General features: G+C 44.8%; 1 protein-coding gene across 5 annotated transcripts in view; it reads right to left on the bottom strand.

The window, feature by feature from the left end:
- RAB28 (RAB28, member RAS oncogene family) overlaps positions 1-20639 on the bottom strand; it is a 495339-nt gene that overhangs the window by 386058 nt on the left and 88642 nt on the right. For 2 of the 5 annotated variants that reach the window (XR_011484561.1, XM_020898087.2), the window contains 2 exons: positions 18689-18783; positions 17346-17433 (listed from right to left, as the gene is read on the bottom strand). Coding sequence is in view for 3 of the 5 variants with exons in the window: in XM_020898087.2 (XP_020753746.1) it covers positions 18694-18783 (90 nt within the window). In the remaining 2 variants the exon portion in view is untranslated. Of the gene's footprint in view, positions 1-16498; positions 17434-18688; positions 18784-20639 lie in introns of those variants that run through there. The other 3 variants (XM_070458113.1, XM_020898079.2, XR_011484560.1) reach the window with 2 other exon arrangements.

Here is a 20639-nt window from a genome sequence, read left to right as displayed (position 1 = left end):
CACGACAAACCTTCTGTCCCATTTCTGGTCTGATAATCTCATTTTAAAACCAGTCAACAGAGGCCCGGAGAGATGAAACAAATCATTCACAGAAAACCAGAACTCAGGTCTTCTAAGTCTCAGACCCACACGGCCTCCTGAAAGTTTTGTTACGATTTCACCAAAAACAACAGAATAGGAAGGCTGTGTTCTGGGTTAGAATTGCTGACTAAAAAGTATAGCCACAACCTGAAAGTAGAAAGTTATTTTATTTGGTGGGAATGTTTAGGCCAGGAGGCAGCATCCCAGGAGCTCTGAGAAAACTGCTCTGAGGAGGCTGGAGGGGAAGTCAGGCTGGAGGGGAAGTCAGGCTGTATACAAGTTTGCAACAAAGGGAGCAGGCAGTCTGAACATCAGAGGTCAGGGAACGAGCTAAGGAATTCAGCATTCTCTGTATGGGAAGATGCAAACCTCTGGGCTCACTGAATCCATTCCTTTGATATGCTCCTCAGCTGTCCGGGACCAGTCCTGTTTCCTTGTTCACCTTGCTTCTTGCATTTCCCCAGTTCCTCAGCAATCACCATCAGGGGTGGCAGCATCTGCTGGATTACAGTTTGGGGAGTTCTCATTCACATTTGGAGGCCAGAAATCGCTGATGGCTGAGACATTTCTTGTTTATTGATACGGCAGGAGATAATTTCATTTCACAGACTGAACCAAAGTATTGAAGCTGAGCCATTTCCCCAACATGCAGTTGCTTGAGGGAAGAGTCATCGTGGAAAAGGCAAAACCAAGTCTCCACATTTCATCTGAATCCTTAGTTATGTCTGATGACACATAACCAGTGTCTCCTAACTGGTTGGCCTGAGAGATGTCCATCTAGAGAGTAGCCTTATATCAGCTCTAGCTCAAGCCACAAGGTCCCAGGCTGAGACAATCAACTAATAGCTTCAGCCCTGTGGCCACTCCAAAATCTTCAACAAGGCTCATTCTTTTTTTGGTTATTGTTTTGTTGTTTTTGATAATCTGAATGACCAAATATATATTTCTTTTTTATAAAGATTCTATTGGAGTATAGTTTATTTACAATGTTGCATTAGTTTCAGGTTCAACAGAGCTCATTTTTAAGGTGGGCTAGCCTGTGAGAATCTCTGCCAACAAGCCTACCTGGAACCTTTGATCCAAGTGACACGGGGTCATTGTCTAATCTAACTTATTGTGTAGCTTTAAAACTCCTTTGGCTTCAGGCGACTGAAACGGACCTTGAACTAGGCATGTATGCAAGTTTCTTATAAGGATGCTGGGTCTCACGCAAGCACAGTATTTGGATTCCAGGACATACCGAAACCAGGGGTTTGAATGCCATTAAAACTCCTGCCTCCATCTTTTATTCCTGAGCCACTATGCCATTCCTAAATTCAGGAATCCTAAAGAAGGAACTCACTGGTCTGTCTGGTCTGTCCAGGACCTCACCGCTGAGACTGACTTGGCTAGAAAAGGTGAGTCCCGATAGTATCTCTGCCTCAGCTTCCATTTAAGGAGGAAGTGGAAATAGACGGGCACCAAATATAGCTCTCATGGTACAGAACCTGCCTGCCAATGCAGGAGACTTAAGAGATGTGGGTTCAGTCTGTAGGTCGGGAAGATCCCCTGGGGGAAGGCGTGGCAACCCACTCCAGTATTCTTGCCTGGAGAATCCCATGGACAGAGGAGGCTGGCGGGCTATGGGCCACAGGGTCACAAAGAGGTGGACATGACTGAAGTGACTTAGCACACAGGCATGCAAGCGCTGGTCTCAGTATTTGGTAAGTGCAGGGATCTATACTAGGTTCTCGGAGAGAGGAAGCAAGGTCAACGAAAAGCTGGAGAAGAACCGGATTTCTGCATAAGGAGCCTCCCACTCTGGAAGGGAAAACAACGTAAGACAGCCTAGGTACTGCCACCATCATGTTGCCCAAGAGAATGGACTTCCATCCTGCACAGGACTTGTGTTCTGAAGTTAGCGAGCCTGGCAAGAGAGGTCTACAGTCAAACACATTTGCCCTAGTTCCTTGAATCACACCCAACACAGTAAGATGCACGTGGCGCAGGGGATAAGCAAACCAACACTGACTTAGACAACTCAGATCCGCATCGCCTACCTCTCACTCCAGGGTACGTGCTCACTGTGTAGACGGGCAGGCAGAATCTCCCACGTTGTAGATCACCATCTCCCTTCTTCACCGGCTCTTTTACCAAGTTTGTGGAGTTATATCTATGGAGGTTAAGCGCCCATAGGACGTGATTCAGCAGCTTACTGGAGCCACACGGCATCCAGCTGAGAAGTAGGAGCCAAGCCCAGTGTCCTCTGAGTATTCAGCCCACGATCGCATCCTTACACCAGGAAGACTTCTAGAATTACTTCATCCCCATTCTCTGAGCCTTTAAAAACAATGGAGGTCCACACCTTCTCCTTGGAAATCCCTTGTCCCCAGTGGAAAAGCACAGAGCTCTGCTCAGTTGGGTCCACGTGTGTAGGATTGGGTTGGGGTCAGCTGGGCTGGGAGGTCATCTGGACAAGCACAGGGGTACACTGATCCCAGGGCTGCTGGTGGAAAGCCATTCGTTTTCCCAGTTGTATATGCTCTAACAGGCTTATCAAGGAGACGTTTACAAATGGGGAGCCTTGCCGTTTCTAACAGATTAACTGTAATATATTGATTCGGTGACCTGACAACCCATTTCCATGAAACGCCGGTTTACACTTGACTTTTTTCCTGGCCAGTAGGCAGATAAGGAGGCCACCAGGTTGACAGGGAGGAGGCTGGACAGGCCCAGAGCTCCCATTAAGCAGTTAGGCCTGGACTCTGCAGCCTCTGATGTGCCTCAGATCCAGCCAGAACTCACACCTCACTCTTTCCTACGTGGTCTCCGAAACCTTCCACCCAACTCTGCCTAGGGCACCGTTCTGACCCACTCTGTGCCAAGCCTCTGATCCAAACAACACAGAGGAACACTGCTCTTGTTGCTTTGGTCAAGTATTCAGGTCACAACCACATGGGACAGGCCAAAAGGGCCCTGGGGCGGGGCCAGTTATACTTTCTGGTCTGGAAAAGGAAAATCTGGCCTCCAGGGACATTAACCAGCATGTGCTGAGCCCTCATCTGTTTCAGCAATTCTCACTGCCTGGCTGCCATGTAACCTCAAAACTTCTCCAAGAGGACGGTAGTATTCCCTTCATTGTTTGGGTAATGAGACTCAGAGAGATGAAGCTAATCAAACTGATGCAATTTGCAAGTGGTAGAATTGGAGTTCTTGGGTCTGTCAGATTGTATTTTTTTTCATAATACCATGTGGCTTCATCCAGATATTCTGCCTGGACCTGTGTTGGCAGATGCATTTGGACATCTACTGCAGTCCCGTTTCCGGAACTTCAGTTGGCTCAGATGTCCTATGACCATGTGCTTCACTGAAGACCAGGATGCTCTGTCCCACAGGGAGAGACCTGGAGAGTCTGAGCCAATGATTCTCAGCCCTAGGTGTTTATCAGAGCTCTTTGGAATGCACACACATACACACACACACAATGTGTGTGTGCACAACAGGGTTCCAACTGAGCCCAATTAAATCAGTCTCCAAGTATAGAACCTGAACATCTGTTTATCTTGATATTTTAAAGGCTCCCCAATTTAATCTCAGTCAGAGTTGAGAATCACTGGCCTGAACCAATCCCCTTAGCACTGGTCTGGGATAAGTGTCTGGTAATAACTCTAGCCAACAAAGAGGATGAGAAATATTCTGGAAGGCTGAGCTTTGAGAAAACTTTTCTTCTTTATTTAAAAGGGACATGTGGGTCAACAGGTCCCCTTTGCTCTTTCTGACCTTTGGATTTCGTGCTGTAAAGCTGTGATACCTGGTGTTATTGCAGCCATTTTGTGACCATAGGGAGCCAGCCTAACAGACAATAGGCTGAGAATGGCTAAGAAGAAAGGTAAGAATTTGAGAACTCGGTGGCATCTTTCAGCAACTTAAATAACCTCAGGATCACCTAACCCTGAGAATTCTTGTTGTGAGAGGTGACCATTATTCTTAATTTTTAAGACACTTTTAAATTGTATATTCTGGTGCATGTATGCATGAGTGCTAAATCGCTTTAGTTGTGTCTAGCTCTGTGCAAACCTATGGACTGCAGCCCGCCAAGCTCCTTTGTCCATGAGATTCTCCAGGCAAGAATAATGGAGTGGGTTGCCATGTCCTTCTCCAGGGGATCTTCCAGACCCAGGCATGCAACCTGTGTCTCTTATGTCTACCTGCACTGGCAGGTGGGTTCTTTGCCACTTGTGCCACCTGGGAAGCCAGGATATTCTGTTGCTTGCAGCCAAAACAGAATCTCAACAGATCTCAGTGAAGCCAAAGGATCTCAACAGATAACACCCACTAATGAGCTTCACTTGCCTACTGCCTGACCTATTTCTAACAGGGGCCGAAGTACCTCAGCAGCTGGGGTCCATCAGACAGTAAGGCCTAAACTCAGTCTTGCTGCCCAAAGGACTAATAACTGGAGTGAGTGCTGGGCGTGTCATTAAACAGTTAGTTACCATGAGAGCCGTTCCAATAATAACCATGACATTTATTACGCACTTACTTCATGCCAGGAACTGTGCAAAGTGCTATAAGTATGTCATCTCATTCCATCCTTAAAATTACCCAGCGAGATAAGTTTTGTTATCTGTGTTTTACACATTAAGAGGCAGAGACCCAGAGAAGCTGAGGAATTTGACCAAGTTTGCATAGCCAGAGAGTGGCAGAGACAGGCTGCTAACCCCAATCTGTCAGGCTCTCAAGATTTCCCTTCGTTCCAGGAGACCATGTTGTTTCATTTCCCTGTGACTTATGATGTTCTGTGTGCTCACACATTCACTGAAGTGCTTAACGATGCGAATAAAAGGCATTCATCATTGTAATCCCTAATGGAGATAACAGAAATATTAGCAAAGGCTGAAGTGAAAACAGTTCAAGTGAGGCCTAATTTTTTACAAGGCCAAGGAATAATTTACTTTATCACGGCAAAGAATTTTATTTGACAAATGCACACTTTATCATCTCTGGTCTGCTGAAAATGTAAGTTTACATTTTTCCTAGCCATAAAATTAAAATAATTTTGGCTCCAAAAACTTAAGACGAAATCCCATTCTAGGTTCAAGCATTTCCCTGGAAATTTAAGTGCTAAACATGGAGCGTGAATAAGCACCCATTCCCGTCAGGCAGGGCAGACCCTGGAGTCAGTCCCCCGCGCAGGGTTCAAATCCCGGTTCTGCCTCCTGCTGACTGGTAACGTTGGACTAGACACGTCACTTTTCTATCTCAGCTTTCTCACCTGGAAGGTGAGGATCACAACTCCCACTGCAGATCTGAGACAAGGGCTAAATTAGACGCCCTAAAGACCCCGATGCTGGGAAAGATTGAGGGCGGGAGGAGAAGGGGACGACAGAGGATGAGGTGGTTGGATGGCATCACCAGCTCAATGGGCATGAGTTTGGGTGGGCTCCGGGAGTTGGTGATGGACAGGGAGGCCTGGCGTGCTGCAGTCCATGGGGTCGCAAAGAGTCTAACATGACTGAGCTGCTGAACTGAACTGAAGGAAACTGTGCAGCAAAGGAGATGTGCTGTAAAGCTTAGATGTTATGAAAACATGTACAGAGTGGCCAAGGATGGGACCCGGGACAGAGTTGCCTCTCAGTGAATTTTTGTTGCCTTCTCTCTATCTTCCTGCTCTTGCTTCTCATCAACAGCAGTCTTCAGGGGCTGGCCTTCAGAGAAAGCACAAGAAAAACTAGGCCGGGTCCCCTCTGTTCCTGGTGGCGGGAGGGGTAGTGAGATGGTACCCACGTCTTGGTTCACTCAGCTTCTTGTCAGCGTTTACAGCATCATCCCTACACCCTGACCCCAACACAGGGCAGCCAGCCAACCTGGGAGTGGGCCACCTGCCAACTTGGAAGACAAATCTGAGAAAGTGTCAGAGGATTGGGATAAGGGACAGAACAGAGGATAAAGGCGTGATGAGAGGGAAAGGGTAAGTTAGCTCAAGAGCCAAGAGTTTGGGGGAAGCTGCAAAGAGATGATCCCCTGCTCTCAAGAGAGGAACAAATTGTGGGGGGCAGGGTGGATTTCAAGAGAATCTGGACTCCCAGTGGGACAAGCAAAACAGGGGCCTCAGCAAGGCATTACCTAACTTGGGGGTTTTTATTGTTGTTTAGTTGCTAAGTCATGTCCAACTCTTTGCAACCCCATGGACTGTAGCCCAGCAGGCTTCTCTGTCCATGGGATTTCCCAAGCAAGAATACTGGAGTGGGTTTCCATTTCCTTCTCCAGGGCATCTTCCCGACCCAGGGATCAAACCTGGGTCTCCTGCGTTGCAGGCAAATTCTCTTACCAACTAAGCCACCAGGGAAGCCCAGGTTTGGCTATCCAAAACCGGACCCCAAGTCACACTGAGAAAAGCAGATAGAAGAGGCCAAGAGTTCATGCACATGTTTAGCATTGTTATAAGTTTTTGAGGTCCGTCCCCCCCATAATTAGAGTCCCATTTCAGTCCCATGGAGTTAGTTCTCAGGGCACTTTCCATGGTTATCATCCATCCCCATTTTACAGACCTGCAAACAGAAGCCTCAAAGTTGGCAACACGTCACCTAAGGGAGAAGCAGATACACAGAGAGAAGTGTGTTGTACATGCTCAGGTGGAGCCTGTAGCCCACCAGGCTCCTCTATCCATGGGATTTTCCAGGCAAGAATACTGGAATGGGTTGCCATTTCCTCCTCCAGGGCCCTGCACTGGGGGGGGGGGTGGGGGGGGGGGTGGAGCCCCCAAATCAATATTTTTTTTTTTAAACTTTCCAGGTGACTCTGATGACAACAGGCTTGGAAACCACTGATCACATCTCACATATTCACTTCAGATAAAGAAACGGAGCCTGACAGAGGAGAGGAATTAGCCCATGGTCACACAGCGAAGTCGGTTGCAGAGACAAAGTCAGTCTCTGGGTCGGCAGTCTCCAGGACAGAGCCCCTCCCAGCTCACCCGCTGGGCTGTTTTGTTGCTCATGACAACCTACAACAGAGATAGGTTTCATTCATTCAATAAACCTTTATGGAGTGCTTCTTCAGCGCCAGGCGCCAGGGAGACACAAACAACAGGAGTCTTGGCCCCAGAATCCTGGGTGGCCTGGGGTGCCATGAGCTCAGAGCTGGTGCTTCTAGCGCAGGGGCTCCGGTGTAGCTACGGTCAGATGGATTCATGTCCATTTCCAAGCAAAAGGCACAAGACGGCTTGGCAACTGCTGCTTGGTTGGGGGCTAGGAGGGCGGAGGGAGTTGCAGGGGGAAGGCGTGAGGCTTCAGACAGAGGAAGAGAGAGAAAAATAAGGAAAACAAAGGCTCCTTTTATGGAAGGTGGGTTACTGTTGTTTTAATAAGCCACTTGTGTGCTGTGACTTTATTCAAGTTAGAATAAACGATGGTGAACTCAAGATTTCTAAGGTTATTTACTGGGCGTATAAGAAACAATGTGACATGACTGAAATATGTTAAGACCAAAATAGAGGCACCAAGAAAATATCTCTGTAGGACGAGTCTTCACGACCACAGAGACAGCACATCTGCCCTGGCTCATGGTTGTTGGTGAAAATCAGTCCACAGGAGGGCCAGGCAGAGGGCTGAACAGGTCAGTGAAATCCCTACATCTGCGCAAGGAATTTACTATCTCTAATGCTGCCAAGGCCACGGGGAGGTGAACACTTTCACTCACCATCAGCAGGATAAGTGGTACAATATTTCTGAAGTGCGGTTTGGCAAATTAAAAAAATATATACATAAAATACTTTCAAACTACCCTTTGAACCAGCTATTCTACTTCTAGGACTTTATCTCAAGAATAACTATATAAAGGAAAACATTGAAAAGGATGTTCGACAAAGCGTACATTATAAAAATAGTGAAAATTTTTGGGAAAAAATGCCCATAGATTGCAGAAGGACTAGATAATTTATCTACAATCTAATGGCTATTTCCCCTGCCCCACGTTTTCACTATTATTAAGGCTTCCCTGGTGGCTCAGATGGTAAAGAATCTGCCTGCAATGTGGGAGACCCGGGTTGAACCCCTACATGGGGAAGATCCCCTGGAGAAGGGAATGGCTACCCACTCCAGTATTCTTGCCTGGGAAATCCCATGGACAGAGGAGCCTGGTGGGCTACAGTCCACGGGGTCACGAAGAGTCAGATACGACTGAGTAATTTCCATTTTCTTCTTTTCTACACTTGAAAACTCTTAAGCCATTAAAAATGACAATGTGCATTTGTTTATGGATTTGGAAAATGTCTGTTATCACTTTTATTGAGAAAAGCAAATTTCAAAATGAGTTAATATAATACATTTTAAATACAGCTTATGGACATGTGCATTTATGCATATTCAGAAGATTATTTTTCACCAAAATGTCAACAATAATGAGCAGGGTGGGGTGATTTTAATTTCTTTATTTTCCTCTGCATTAACTATTTTATAATGCTTCTATAGTAAGAACAAATGATAGAGCTATTTTCGTTCGGAGATTAAAACATTTGAAGAAACTAGGCTAATTCCAACTTGATTTAATAGAGATTGCAAATATTCATTCATTCTTTATTTTTACAGGCTCCTCTCTGTTAATATACATTCCTGTAATATATATTCAGGCATGAAAACAGTTTGTTCATTCACTTGAAACTGTTTAATAAGCATCTACTATGAATGGGGGTACAGGGCTGGTATAATACCAAGTGAGGGGGATAGCATGACATGGATTTGGACGGCTGCTCCATCACTCCCCAGGTATACAGCCTTAGGATATTAACCTGCCCTGAGTCCCAGTTTCCCTGTCTATCAAAGGTAACACAAGTACCCATGGTGTTAGTCACCTATTACTATAAAGCAAACTACTCCAAGACTTAATGGCTTAAAACAACAATAATGATTTATTATCTCACAGTTTCTGCAGACCAGGAACTTGGGGGAACTTCGGCTGGGTGCTTCTAGATGGAGGTATCTGCCAAAGTTGCAGTCAGATAAAGCCAGAGGGTTCGCTTCCCAGCCGACTGCATCCGAGGGCTGTCAAATTGATGGCAAGGATCATAGGGGCCATCTTGAAGGCTGAGTAACTCATCCATCAAAGGAGGAGATGTTTATAAAGGGCTCGGTGTATCTTCACTGTGTTCTTTATAAGCCAGAGTGACGATAACGCGGACATATAACTGTACTCCCAAAGGAGGCCCGTGAACCGGCCCAGAGACGTTAAGCGGTTTGACCAGTCATACAGGCAGTGGGTTTCTGAGCCGGGAGAAGCAGCACGTTCTAACTCATCTCTGCTAGGGCTTCTAACTCTTTCCCTACAGGAAACCCCAGTGGAGCCACAGCAGTGAGCAACCACTTGCTGTAACAGAACAAATTTGGTTACTAGGGTTGAAGATGAACAGACATCTCAGAAGGAAGGACAGGGAAGCTGCGAGAAGATTCTGAGTATCTAGCTGAGGAATTCATTTTCCTTTGATGGAAAAGGTCACGAGGAGCCATGGGGAGTTTGGAACAAGAGTGACTTAATTCAAGCCCGTGCGTCAAGTTCAGCAGCCTGTTGGAACATTCCCGGCATCGGGGGACGAAGGCAGCGGTGGAAAAGGGTGCCCACGAGACACCGTGGCTAGGTGTCCTATCCACGTGCAATCTATGGATGCAGGTTAAGGGAGGATGAAGGAGGCCGGCTCGCAAGGCGGAGGTGAGAGTGGCTCCTGAGCTGGTGCATGCACAGTGGCGACAATAAACGCCTCCCTCACCCTCATCACCCGCCCTGTGTCTGCTTCAATCCACAGCGTTGGAGGCCGAAGAACATTCAGCACGATTTGGAAGCAGGGTTTTAAAGCAAAGAGTCTTTCCTCTCATTTCTGGCTCTCCAAAATGGCAAACTGACGAAATGAAGGACCAGACAGGATGCGATGAATGTGATTCCGAGTTCAGCCCCGAGGCCCTGCTCTACTAAAAGGCTGGCTTCCCAGGGATGGAGGTGCTGAAAGAGTTGTCGGTTTTCTCCCTCAAGGCCGTACGGTTGAGCCTCACTTCCCTGGGCAATCTGTCTGAGCATCCCCTCACCCGGCCTGGAGGAACGGAGCTGCTCTCAGCACCCTGCCCACCATTTACCATGATGGACCCTCTCCCGAGACCAGGGAGGGTGCCCTGCTAATCTGAGGGCAGAGATCGCGTCTCTAGGCATCTCAGTCCCTAGGGCCTGAACACCACTTCTGCTCCCTAAAAAAGCTTGACAAGTAATTTTCTCTCCTAATTTCATCAGCTTCACATCCAGACACTGAGGGTGTGATCCCAAGGGCTGAATCCCCCCATCAATAGGGCTGCCATTCACATCACAGGTCTTATAGATTCAATCATCCATTTTCTAGGATAATAAAGTGATCTGTTCTAACAAAACAGTGTGCCAATCTTCTAAAAGAGGGAAATAAAGTGATGTGAGAAAGGAACATTTTTTTCTAGTTGGCCCAATGATTCTACACCCACTGGCAATGGCCTTATCCATACACAGGTTTTATTTGGCCAATGTAACTTTAAAAATGGGATTGGGGTGGCTCTAGATGGGCACATGCTCTCCAAATCGTCTCCCACTCCCTACTATCTTCTACTCTTAACTGCTTTGTATTACTTACCTCCTAGCCCTTGATGCCATATGCGTTTGCAATGCTGCAATATGATATAACACTTCATAATGCATAAAGCAGATGTTTGCAAGGTTCTTTCTTGTGCTGGATCAAAATCCTTTCTATAGCTTCTATAACTACCTCTCCTATATCTAGAGTCCTATACGTTCCATATTGGAAGTTAAACCTTTTCCTAAAGCAGTTCTTTCATCAATTTGGAAACCATCATCAGTCTCTAAGGACTTCTCTTTTCCATGTTAAGCCCACTGTCTTTCTTCATCTGTTTCTTAGGACACTGTTTCTTAGGACACCATAATCAGAAAGCACCTTCTTAAAGAGGGGCTTCCCAGGTGGCACAGTGGTAAAGAATCTGCCTGCCAATCAATGCAAGATGATGCAGGAGACATGGGTTCGATCCCTGGGTTGGAAAGAGCCCCTGGAGAAGGAAATGGCAACCCACTCTAGTATTCTTGCCTTGAAAATCCCATGGACAGAGGAGCCTGGCGGGCTACAGTCCATGGGGTTGCAAAGAGTCAGACACGACTGAGCATGCATGCATCTGAAAAGAGGAGCACTCATGAAAAAAAATAATGAAGGTATGCTCTCATCTCTTGCAATCCAAAGTGCAATCCAAATACCAGCATCAGCACTAGGATCACTTGGCTGCTTGTTACAGACGCAGAGCCTCAAATTCTGCCCTAGACTTACTGAATCAGTATTCTTCAGCTGATGTGCACGAACAGACTCGGAGAACAGAGCCTCTTTCTGTATTGACACAGCCTAAGATCACATGAGTCAGCATGTGGACACCAGCGGGGAAGGAAGGGTGGGGTGAGTCGGAAGGTTGGGATTGACATATCCACACTGCTGTGTGTAAAATGGGTGACTAATGAGATGCTGCTGCAGGGCACAGGGAACTCTGTCTACTCAGCGCTCTGCGGGGGCCTGAATGGGAAGGAAGTCCAACAACAAGGGGACACACATATACAGACGATTCACTTTGCTGTACAGCAGAAAGCAACACATCGTAAAGCAACTCCACTGCAATAGAAATTAGTAAAAAGGAGATCCGTCTGAGTGTTCATCGGAAGGACTGATGTTGAAGCTGAAACTCTAAGAGTTTGGCCACCTAGATGCGAAGAGCTGACTCATTCAAAAAGGCCACCTGATGCTGGGAAGGATTGAGGGCAGGAGGAGAAGGGGATGACAGAGGATGAGATGGTTGGATGGCATCACTGACTTGATGGACATGAGTTTGGGTAGGCTCCGGGAGTTGGTGATGGACAGGGAGGCCTGGTGTGCTGTGGTCCATGGGGTCACAAAAAGTCAGACACGACTGAGTGACTGAACTGAACTGAAAAAGATTACATGATTCAATCTTTTAAGAGGCAGTTATATTGTTGACCCTGAGTCCTGTTATCTGAAATTCAATTTTTTCACTAAGCCGTATCTTCCTATGTATTAACAGTTTTATAGAAGCATTTAACAGTCTAATTACATGTTGATGAGTTATGCATGTGCCTAGATCAAGATCTTAAGGAACAGACACAGACCACATTCATCTTTGTTGCTTTTGTCAAGCGAGTGTACTCTCCTCGATCGTGTCTTGCCTCAACAAAAATTTGAAGCGACGGACATTAAAGCCTTTGGTGCGTCACAGCTCTGGGACAGTGTTATAGCTCCCTCAGTTTTATTTAGAAAATAAAAGAAAATACATCCTCGAGGCGTGGGGGCATGCCAACCCAAAAGATGCAAAGAGAAGAGAGAGAGCATGTGCAGGCATGCAGGAAAGAGAGAGAGAGAGACCCCTGGCCCGTTGGTTCCTCTTTATATGTTTTTCCTCCCCCTGGGCCTGCTCTATGTAAATTGGGCCAGCCAGGAGTGCTGTTTGTTCTACCCGAGGTCCTCACTCTGGTCCTCAGACCTTCCTTTGTTCTATCTTTGCGGGCTTTTCCCTTCCTTGTCCTTTAGCCACCGCCATTTTGGGCTCCTGTTTCCTATTCTAACTACCTAACACTTTTACGTAAGAAGTAAGAGGAAAAATGAACTGACATTGCCCCAGGAAGGATAAAGGAAACGGTTCATGGCCTGGCGCGACGTGGAGCTCAGTGTGGGGGCCTGGGGCGCTCCCCACTTCCCACCTCGCTCCCTCCGCCCTGCACGTGGGCAGGGTCACCCTTTGTATCCTCCAACTGCCAGCGCTGCTCAGGGCTACAGCTTCCTCATTCGAGCCCAGCGGGCAAAGCATCGTCTGCAAACTTCAGGCAATGAAAGCTTTCTTGTTTCTCTTTTCTTTTTCAGAAACTTCAGCAAAGTCCTCTCCAGTTTCATTAGCTCTGATGGAATTAACCACTCACTTCTGGGCCAATCACAATCACAACTCACAATCTGAGGCCAAGAGAAATGAATATCCTAATGGGGTTAGGCCAATGAGAAGGCACTCCCTAGAGCCCTGGGAGCTGAAAATGGAGGAGGGGCTCCACCAGGGAAGGAGAAGTGGATGCTGGGGAGGAGGCCGACAGATGTCGGCCGCGCTGCTCCACGAGTCTGTGTTTCCATTTCCTCTGAATCCTGCGAGCGTTTTCTCAGGATGTCCAGCACTGCCGCCATCACCAGCATGGGTTATGGCCAGAAAACGTTTCTATTTCTAAAGGACACACACACACATTATTATTCCCCATCACATTGTTTCAGTGATCAACTTTAAAGGGCCCTGGCTTACCTCCTCCTGGAATAATAAAGCAGTCACAGGAGGGGTTCTTTGGGCCACTCCAAAAACCACTCCAGACTGGTTTGCCACACATAATAGAGGGTGCACTTGAAAGACAGCATCCAATGACTGGTTCTGGCTGAAAACTTTTGTGTTTTCAAAAAGTTCAATAAGCACCAGAAGTGACCACAATGTGTTTGAAACTTTATAGCATGCATCTTAAGGAGACAAAGTGCCTAAAACTAGATGGAAAGACTTGTAATTTTTTAAATTAAAAAGTGTGGACAGGAGAGGTAACAGTCAAAGTAAAATAAGCATCAATTCAATGTTTCTGTTTCAAAAATAAAACCCGAGGTATGGGGAAAATTGTAATATGGAATTCAGAAATCTGCTTTGGCCCTGTATTCTATGGCATGTTCACTGTGCCTGCTCTCCTTGAGCCAAACAGCTCTCACTGACCAGTCAGGCTTAGAGGGGAGAGACAGAAGACCAAGGAGATCAAATGCAGGGAAGGCATTTTTCTGTCCTCACCTCAGTGATCAGAAGGCAAATATACCCACTAGCCTCAAACCAGTCAATCCTAAAGGAAATCAACCTTGAATATTCATTCATTGGAAAGGTTGATGCTAAAGTTGAAGCTCCAATACTCTGGCCACTGATATGAAGAACCGACTCACTGGAAAAGACCCTGATGCTGGGAAAGTTTGAAAGCAAAAGAAGAGGGAGGCAGAGGATGAGATGGTTCGATGGCATCATCAACTCAATGGCCATGAACTTGAAAGCACACTTCAGGAGACAGTGGAGGACAAGGAAGCCTGGCATGCTGCAGTCCATGGGGTGGCAGAGTTGGACACGACTTAGGAACTGATTATCAGCCTCTCTCGACATGCACTGCTTGAAGGTCTAGATGGTCAGTATGAGAAAGTGGGGGGACCAGCATTGGCCGTCACCACTTCTCCGAAGAGCAACATAACACTCAGGCCTGGTCAAGCCCCAGGAAGGCCAGCTGCGTGATCTTTGACAATGGAAGGTAACCTAGCTTGGTACTTGGCCTGGTCTGACCTACCTCAGAAATGGTTTGTGTGGATCCTGACCCTACCACTTACTGGAGGAGGGACTTGGTATAATCACTCACTCCCCACTTCCACATCCTCACGTGCACGAGAGGAACTGTGATACCCCTTCTCATGACTGGTGTGCAAATAAAACAGCTCCTGTGACAAGTTCTTGGATGTGTACCAGACAGAACAAGCCCATGAAGGCCATTCAGTCCCATTCAGTGCTCTGACTTTAAAACACACAACTCAAGTATTTTGGTCTGATCACAGATCGTTTGTCTTTTCTGTCTCCTCCAGATGCCTGTACCATCATATATGATTGTTAAGTCACATATTTTAGTACTACAGTAATTGAGACTGAAAAAAAAAAACCCACTTTTGTAAATCCTCAAATTTTTCACACAGGTATATAAATAACATGAAATGATCAAAAGGGCATGGTCTCACCCTTTACTGAATATAAAGCCTTGGGCAAGCTTAATTCCACAGTAGACTTCAATCAGTCGTAGCTTTAAAATAGTAGCAATGACAACAAACATCTCTTCTACTAGATGGTAAGGTCCCTGAGGGTTGAAATCTTTTATCTGACTTTATATTCTCCTGAAGGTCCTAGCAGACTGACCGGAATATATTAGATGCTGAAAGGAAGGATAAATTGAACTATCTTTAAGGGCATGCCACCTTGAAAAAGAGCTTCAAAGATTGTTTAGTTGCTATAAAATGAATACAGAAACTAGAGAAAAAGTGAACTTACTGCCTGATAAATACAGCAGTCACAATTTTTACATTTCATCAATTTCCAGCCACTCTTGAAAGTGTCTCCCCAGCTGAGAGACAGACGATCTCCTATGGAATCTACCTCTGTGATTCCATGACTTCCGGCAAGTTCCTTTTCTTTTTCTTAAATATGATTATACTGGAGCAGCCCCCACACAAGGGCTGGGGCGGCAAGGAAAATCAGAAGCAGTCCTGCTCGCCCAGCGCCAGAATCCCTAGGGCCTTCCCCACCTCTGGCAAGTTTCTTTTTCTTTCCAGACTTTAGTTTCTTTAGCCACACAAGATGGAAGTAACAAGTTTTCTAAAATCTGTTAGTTGTAAAATCAGATGTCCAAAATTTCTCCACACCCCTCTGGCAGGTCTCCTATGAGTAAGGTGCCCTGACAGGCACTCCTGAAGGATGTGAGACCAAAAGAGAGATCTGTTCTCCAATAAGCTTATGGTCTATGAACAATAAAACACAAGGACACAAAAAACCGTGATCCCAGGCAGGAAGGGGGTAACGGCCATCCGGGAGGTGCTCACATGGAATCTGCAGCTGTGGGCACAGCAATGGTTTTGCAGAGGGGCAGCATTCATGCTGTTTCGATGTGGCCAACACAGAGCACCCACATGCCAGGCACTGTGCCCGAGCACAAGAAACACGAGTGTTACCAGGCCACCTGCCCTCACAATGCCTGAAGGCTGATGGCAGAGGGAGACACTCAGAGACGGCGCAGGAATTCCAGGCAGAGGACCTGTGCAGCGCAGACAGAAGGCAGCGTGTCCCAAAGCACCCCGGCGTGGCCATGACTCCGCGGGCACAGTGGGAGGCTGTGCCCAGAAGAGCAGCCTGAGCAAAGGCAGGCGGAGGGTGCGACTGGCATGGAGCCCCTGAACGTCAGGCTTTGGGGTCTGGACTTTCATCACTTCAGCTAAGCCCCCTAACAGCTCTACCCACCTACCAACTGAACGTGGGTCGTGTGCTCAGTCATGTCCGACTCTCTGTGACTCCTCTGTCCGTGGGATTCTCCAGGCAAGAACACTGGAGCGGGGCGCCATTTCTTCCTCCAGGGGATCCTCCCTGGCCCAGAGATTGAACCCCTGTCTCCCGTGTCTCCTGCGTTGCAGCTGGATTCTTCACCCGCTGAGCCCCTGGGGAGGTCCTAACTAACTCTAAGTGACTGAGTGTTTATTAAACTTCACACAGCCATTGGTTTGTATCCAACTATGCTTTTTCTGTAACGAAAGGGGACGTGGCTGAAAGAAAATTCTCCCCCGAAGGTAATTTAAATAAATTTATTTGCAAGAGAAAAATATCTGCCCATCAGGTACAGTCTGATCCACAATGATCCAACAATAGTCACAGCTCATTCTGGGAGGACTCTCACACAGCCTGTAGGAGCAAGTCCGCATGGAGCATCAGAATCATAAAACCATCTAACCAGAGCATTACACAAGACATAATAACCATGATACAATAATAAAAATACACTATCAAATACTCACTAATTTGTGAGCTACAACTAAAATATAAACAAGTTAGGCTCTTTCTTAAAAAAAATGAAGAAAATATTTCTATTACACCTTTATTTCAAGCATTTTCAGTTAGATACCGCTGTGTGTATTTTCACTCACAAGAGATAGCACAAAGCATCCTTTCTTAAGCACCGGCAGATAAAATGTGTGGCTCGCTCGGACGTCTGCACTCTGAAGCGCGCTTTGCCAGGTAGGAGTTCAGATAAGAGGATGGAACCGTGCTGCAGCAAGGTCCTGGCTGATGGTCAAGACCCGGACAGTCCTCATGTTTGTTTAAAAAAATTTACATACGGACAAAAGAAGTGAGGCCGTAAGACAGCCAACATTATTCTTTCTCGATGGAGCAGTCTGATTCCAGAGAATGGGCTTTCCAAGCTGAATTCAAAGTGTGTGGTCCCGAAGTTGAATTCTTTCCAGTCCAAGGAGCTGCCTGTGGCTGAGGCAACACGCAATGATGAAGCGAGTTGAGCAGAAAGTGTTTAACTGAACTACAGAGATGGTCACTGATAAACCAGTTCCTAGAGGTCCTTGGGGCCCACACAGAGGTGAAGGGCAGTCAGAACTATCAATACAAAAGAAAAACGTGCTCACTGAACTGCACACATAGAGCTTCTAGTAGAGTTAACAGTTCTTGACATGGGTTCCTGGTTGTAGTTTACAATATCTGCCTTCACCACTCTCTGTCATAAAAGAAAACAGAGTTATTATCAGGACATCAGAACATTTAGAAAGAGCTCCTTGAAGTATATTTTTATTTTCTGAACTTTTGTGAACTCCTGATGATAGACATCATAAATGAAGCAGAAGCTGATATTAAAAGAATCAGCCAGAACCAACTCATGTCAAGCTGGAATTTTCTTTTTTTGGGGGTGGGGGGGGGGGGGGAAAGTGGGGGGAGGGGTTGGCTTTGTTAAGGATGTAATAGCAATTTTTTTATTTAGTCTCTCTGGTTTTATGACATCTATGAGGTTATCACAAGTCTAATAAAAAACTGGCAAATCAGTATGAAAAACTAAATCCCGGTTATAATTTAAAGCAAAGGATTTCAAATTAATCATTACAAGTTTTTATTCATAGATAAGGCCTCATCATTTCAAAGTAAAAAATATTATTTATTAATATTTCCATAAACTATTATACTCAGGCATAACTGTTTTAAAAATGTTTATCAATTTGTGAGTTAGTGAGAAGAAATAAAAATGTTAAAAAGAAGTCACATATAAAGAAGAAATGTTTTGGGCAAAACTTTTCCAATTTTTAAAACTTTTCTCCCAAATCCCTGACTTACTTCCAAATCGCTCACTATTGGGTCATGAATAACAACTCTAACAAAATATAGAATAATGAGAAACTTATATTACCTCATATTCATGTGTTTAAAATAATTTAAATCAAAAGATACTTTTAACCCTTCCTTCCTTCCTTCTAACACAAACTTCAAAGAATATGTTAAACAATGAATTTAGCGACATGCCCTAACATTCTTCTTTAAGTAATAATTTAAGGGAAAACAAATCCTGAACTGTTTTCAACTCTTACTAAGTCTGCACACATAAGCAGACAAAGAAGGGTAATTCAAGGCAAACTTTGAAAATACTCTTTCAATTACCAGGCTATTTCAGGAAAAAACAGTAAGGAGAGAATAATGAAATAACTGCTTCAATTCTCCACTTCACTGCACATGTAATAAACATGACCATAAAGACAAATACATTTGAAAGTAAATGAAATGTTATTTTAATTTGTTCCCAATTCCTTAAGTCGTAAGTCTGGCAAAGTATCAATTTTTCAAAGTTTCAGAACAGGACTCATGCAATATTAATTCCCAACAATGAACAATAAATCTTTGAATTTTTTATTCATAAAGAACAAGATAACATTCACCAGTTCTCCCCACCCTCCTCCCCCAAATTGCAATAGTTTATCGATTAATACCTGCACTACTGTACTGAACAGATTCTGCTCTGAGCAGAGTTGGTATGTTGGTTATCTTCTTCCGAGTACTTCACTATTTCTGCCCTGACAATACGCTGTCAATTCCGTATAACATAAACAAGGTGCAGAAGAAAGGGGGAAAAAAAAAGAAAAAAGTGGAAAGTGTGTTCAATGACTGAAAATAGATGGGAACACCAAAGCAGAAAAAGAAATATGCACATAAATTTAAACAAGCCACAAAAGAAATAGCAGAATATATGCATATAAAAGGAAAGAAAACGAACAAAGATCCAAGAAACATTACAATTCTATTTAATTATTGAAATGGACATGTGTACTGAGCCTCACAGAAGAGCTGTGGGCTCTATTTTTGATATCAGAATTACATGCAACACATATAATGCCCAGTATTTCAGCAAAGAATTTGGGGGCTTTTCTCTACTGAAGTACAGCAGAAGTACTCATTCAATTTCCTTTTACAAACATTACCGAGCATCTACCGTGGGCCAGTCACTCTACACTGGGAACAAATGGTGAACTGCACAGGATTTGTTCATAAGTTGCTGTGGGAAGGGAACATGCACTCAGCTAACCATCATACCAGGTAAGAAATTTACTAGTGGATTTATAATATGTATGGGAACAAAGAGTGGTTCATTTTCTTTGAAGGTAGGGAGAGGATGCACAAATCAGAGGAAGCTGCATGTTATTTAGGGTTTTTATATTTAATCATATTCATTATTGTCAAAGACTTCCTTTTGATGGTCACTTCCCCAGCTCTCACAGCCCTAACCTCCATGTTTTGAAATTTCATACAGAAAAAAGTAAGATCAAAATACATTTTTTATAGTTAAAAAACATACCATATTTTAAGCATGACAGCTGATGTTTTCAAATAAAGAATTCTGCTAAGTAACAGATCAAAACTAGTTAGATTTTTTGATTACTATAACCCTTAAGATGAGAAGACCACATAAGATAAATATGACAGAGATAACACACTCCCCAAATTTTTTAGACTTGGAACTATACCCGCTTTTAATGAGTTCAAATATTTTATTTTGGAAAGATCTTCCTTCATCATAGCATCTATTAATTAGCACATAGAGAAAAACATATTAATCAGGCTGCTGCTTGTGATAATGTTTATAAAGCTTGGATAAACAACTGAAAGTAAATGAACAGGACACTAAGGTGTATTAGCCTTGGACAGGCTCTGCTCCAGTTCTCCAGCAAGCAGTATTAACTTCTGGACAAGACTCATGATTTACTAGGCACTCAGCCTGATGCTATCACAGGAGCATTGCCAACTGCCACATGACGTATGAGGGGGGTGCATCACTGGCTGGTTGAACACCATCATCTGGCCTCCCCAAACCTAACTGCTTCATGCCAAACTATGGGTTACAATAAAGAGAAGGGATTTTCATAATCAGCAAGCAACTCATTAATCCTCCAAAATGATGGTTTAAACCCTATCTTATAAACACAACCAGGTCACTGACCTGTGGTCAAGACACTCTGGTCAAAGTATTGACTAACATAAACGACTTGGATTTTCACCACTAATTCTCATCAAATTAATTAAGAACTAACAAGGCAACATCTTTCTTGAGGGCCTTGGTTGTTTGACATAAAGCTCTGTACAAAATTTCTGAACTGGAAGCCAGAATCAAAGTTCTACATATTCAGGACTTTGCTTTCTCTGAGTAAGTAAAGCATAATTTCTATGATATAAACTTCATGGTAGGGGACTTGACAGTAGTTGCTTGTTTACAAATCATTCAATCATTGATGTTTTCAGAGAAGAGTGTTACAAAACACCAGTCTTTATGTTTGGAGCTACAGAGTAAACTCAATTGTTCTCTGCTATTAGTCAAGTGAATGAAAACAATGCAGTGGCCCTAATAGAAAGCGAGCTGTGTGGCTGAACACCAGCCTAACCCCTGTT

The sequence above is a fragment of the Odocoileus virginianus genome, chromosome 29, assembly GCF_023699985.2.
Source record: "Odocoileus virginianus isolate 20LAN1187 ecotype Illinois chromosome 29, Ovbor_1.2, whole genome shotgun sequence".
NCBI lineage: Eukaryota > Metazoa > Chordata > Mammalia > Artiodactyla > Cervidae > Odocoileus > Odocoileus virginianus.
Note: the sequence above shows the minus strand (reverse complement) of the source record. Positions and strands in the feature narration are given on the sequence as shown.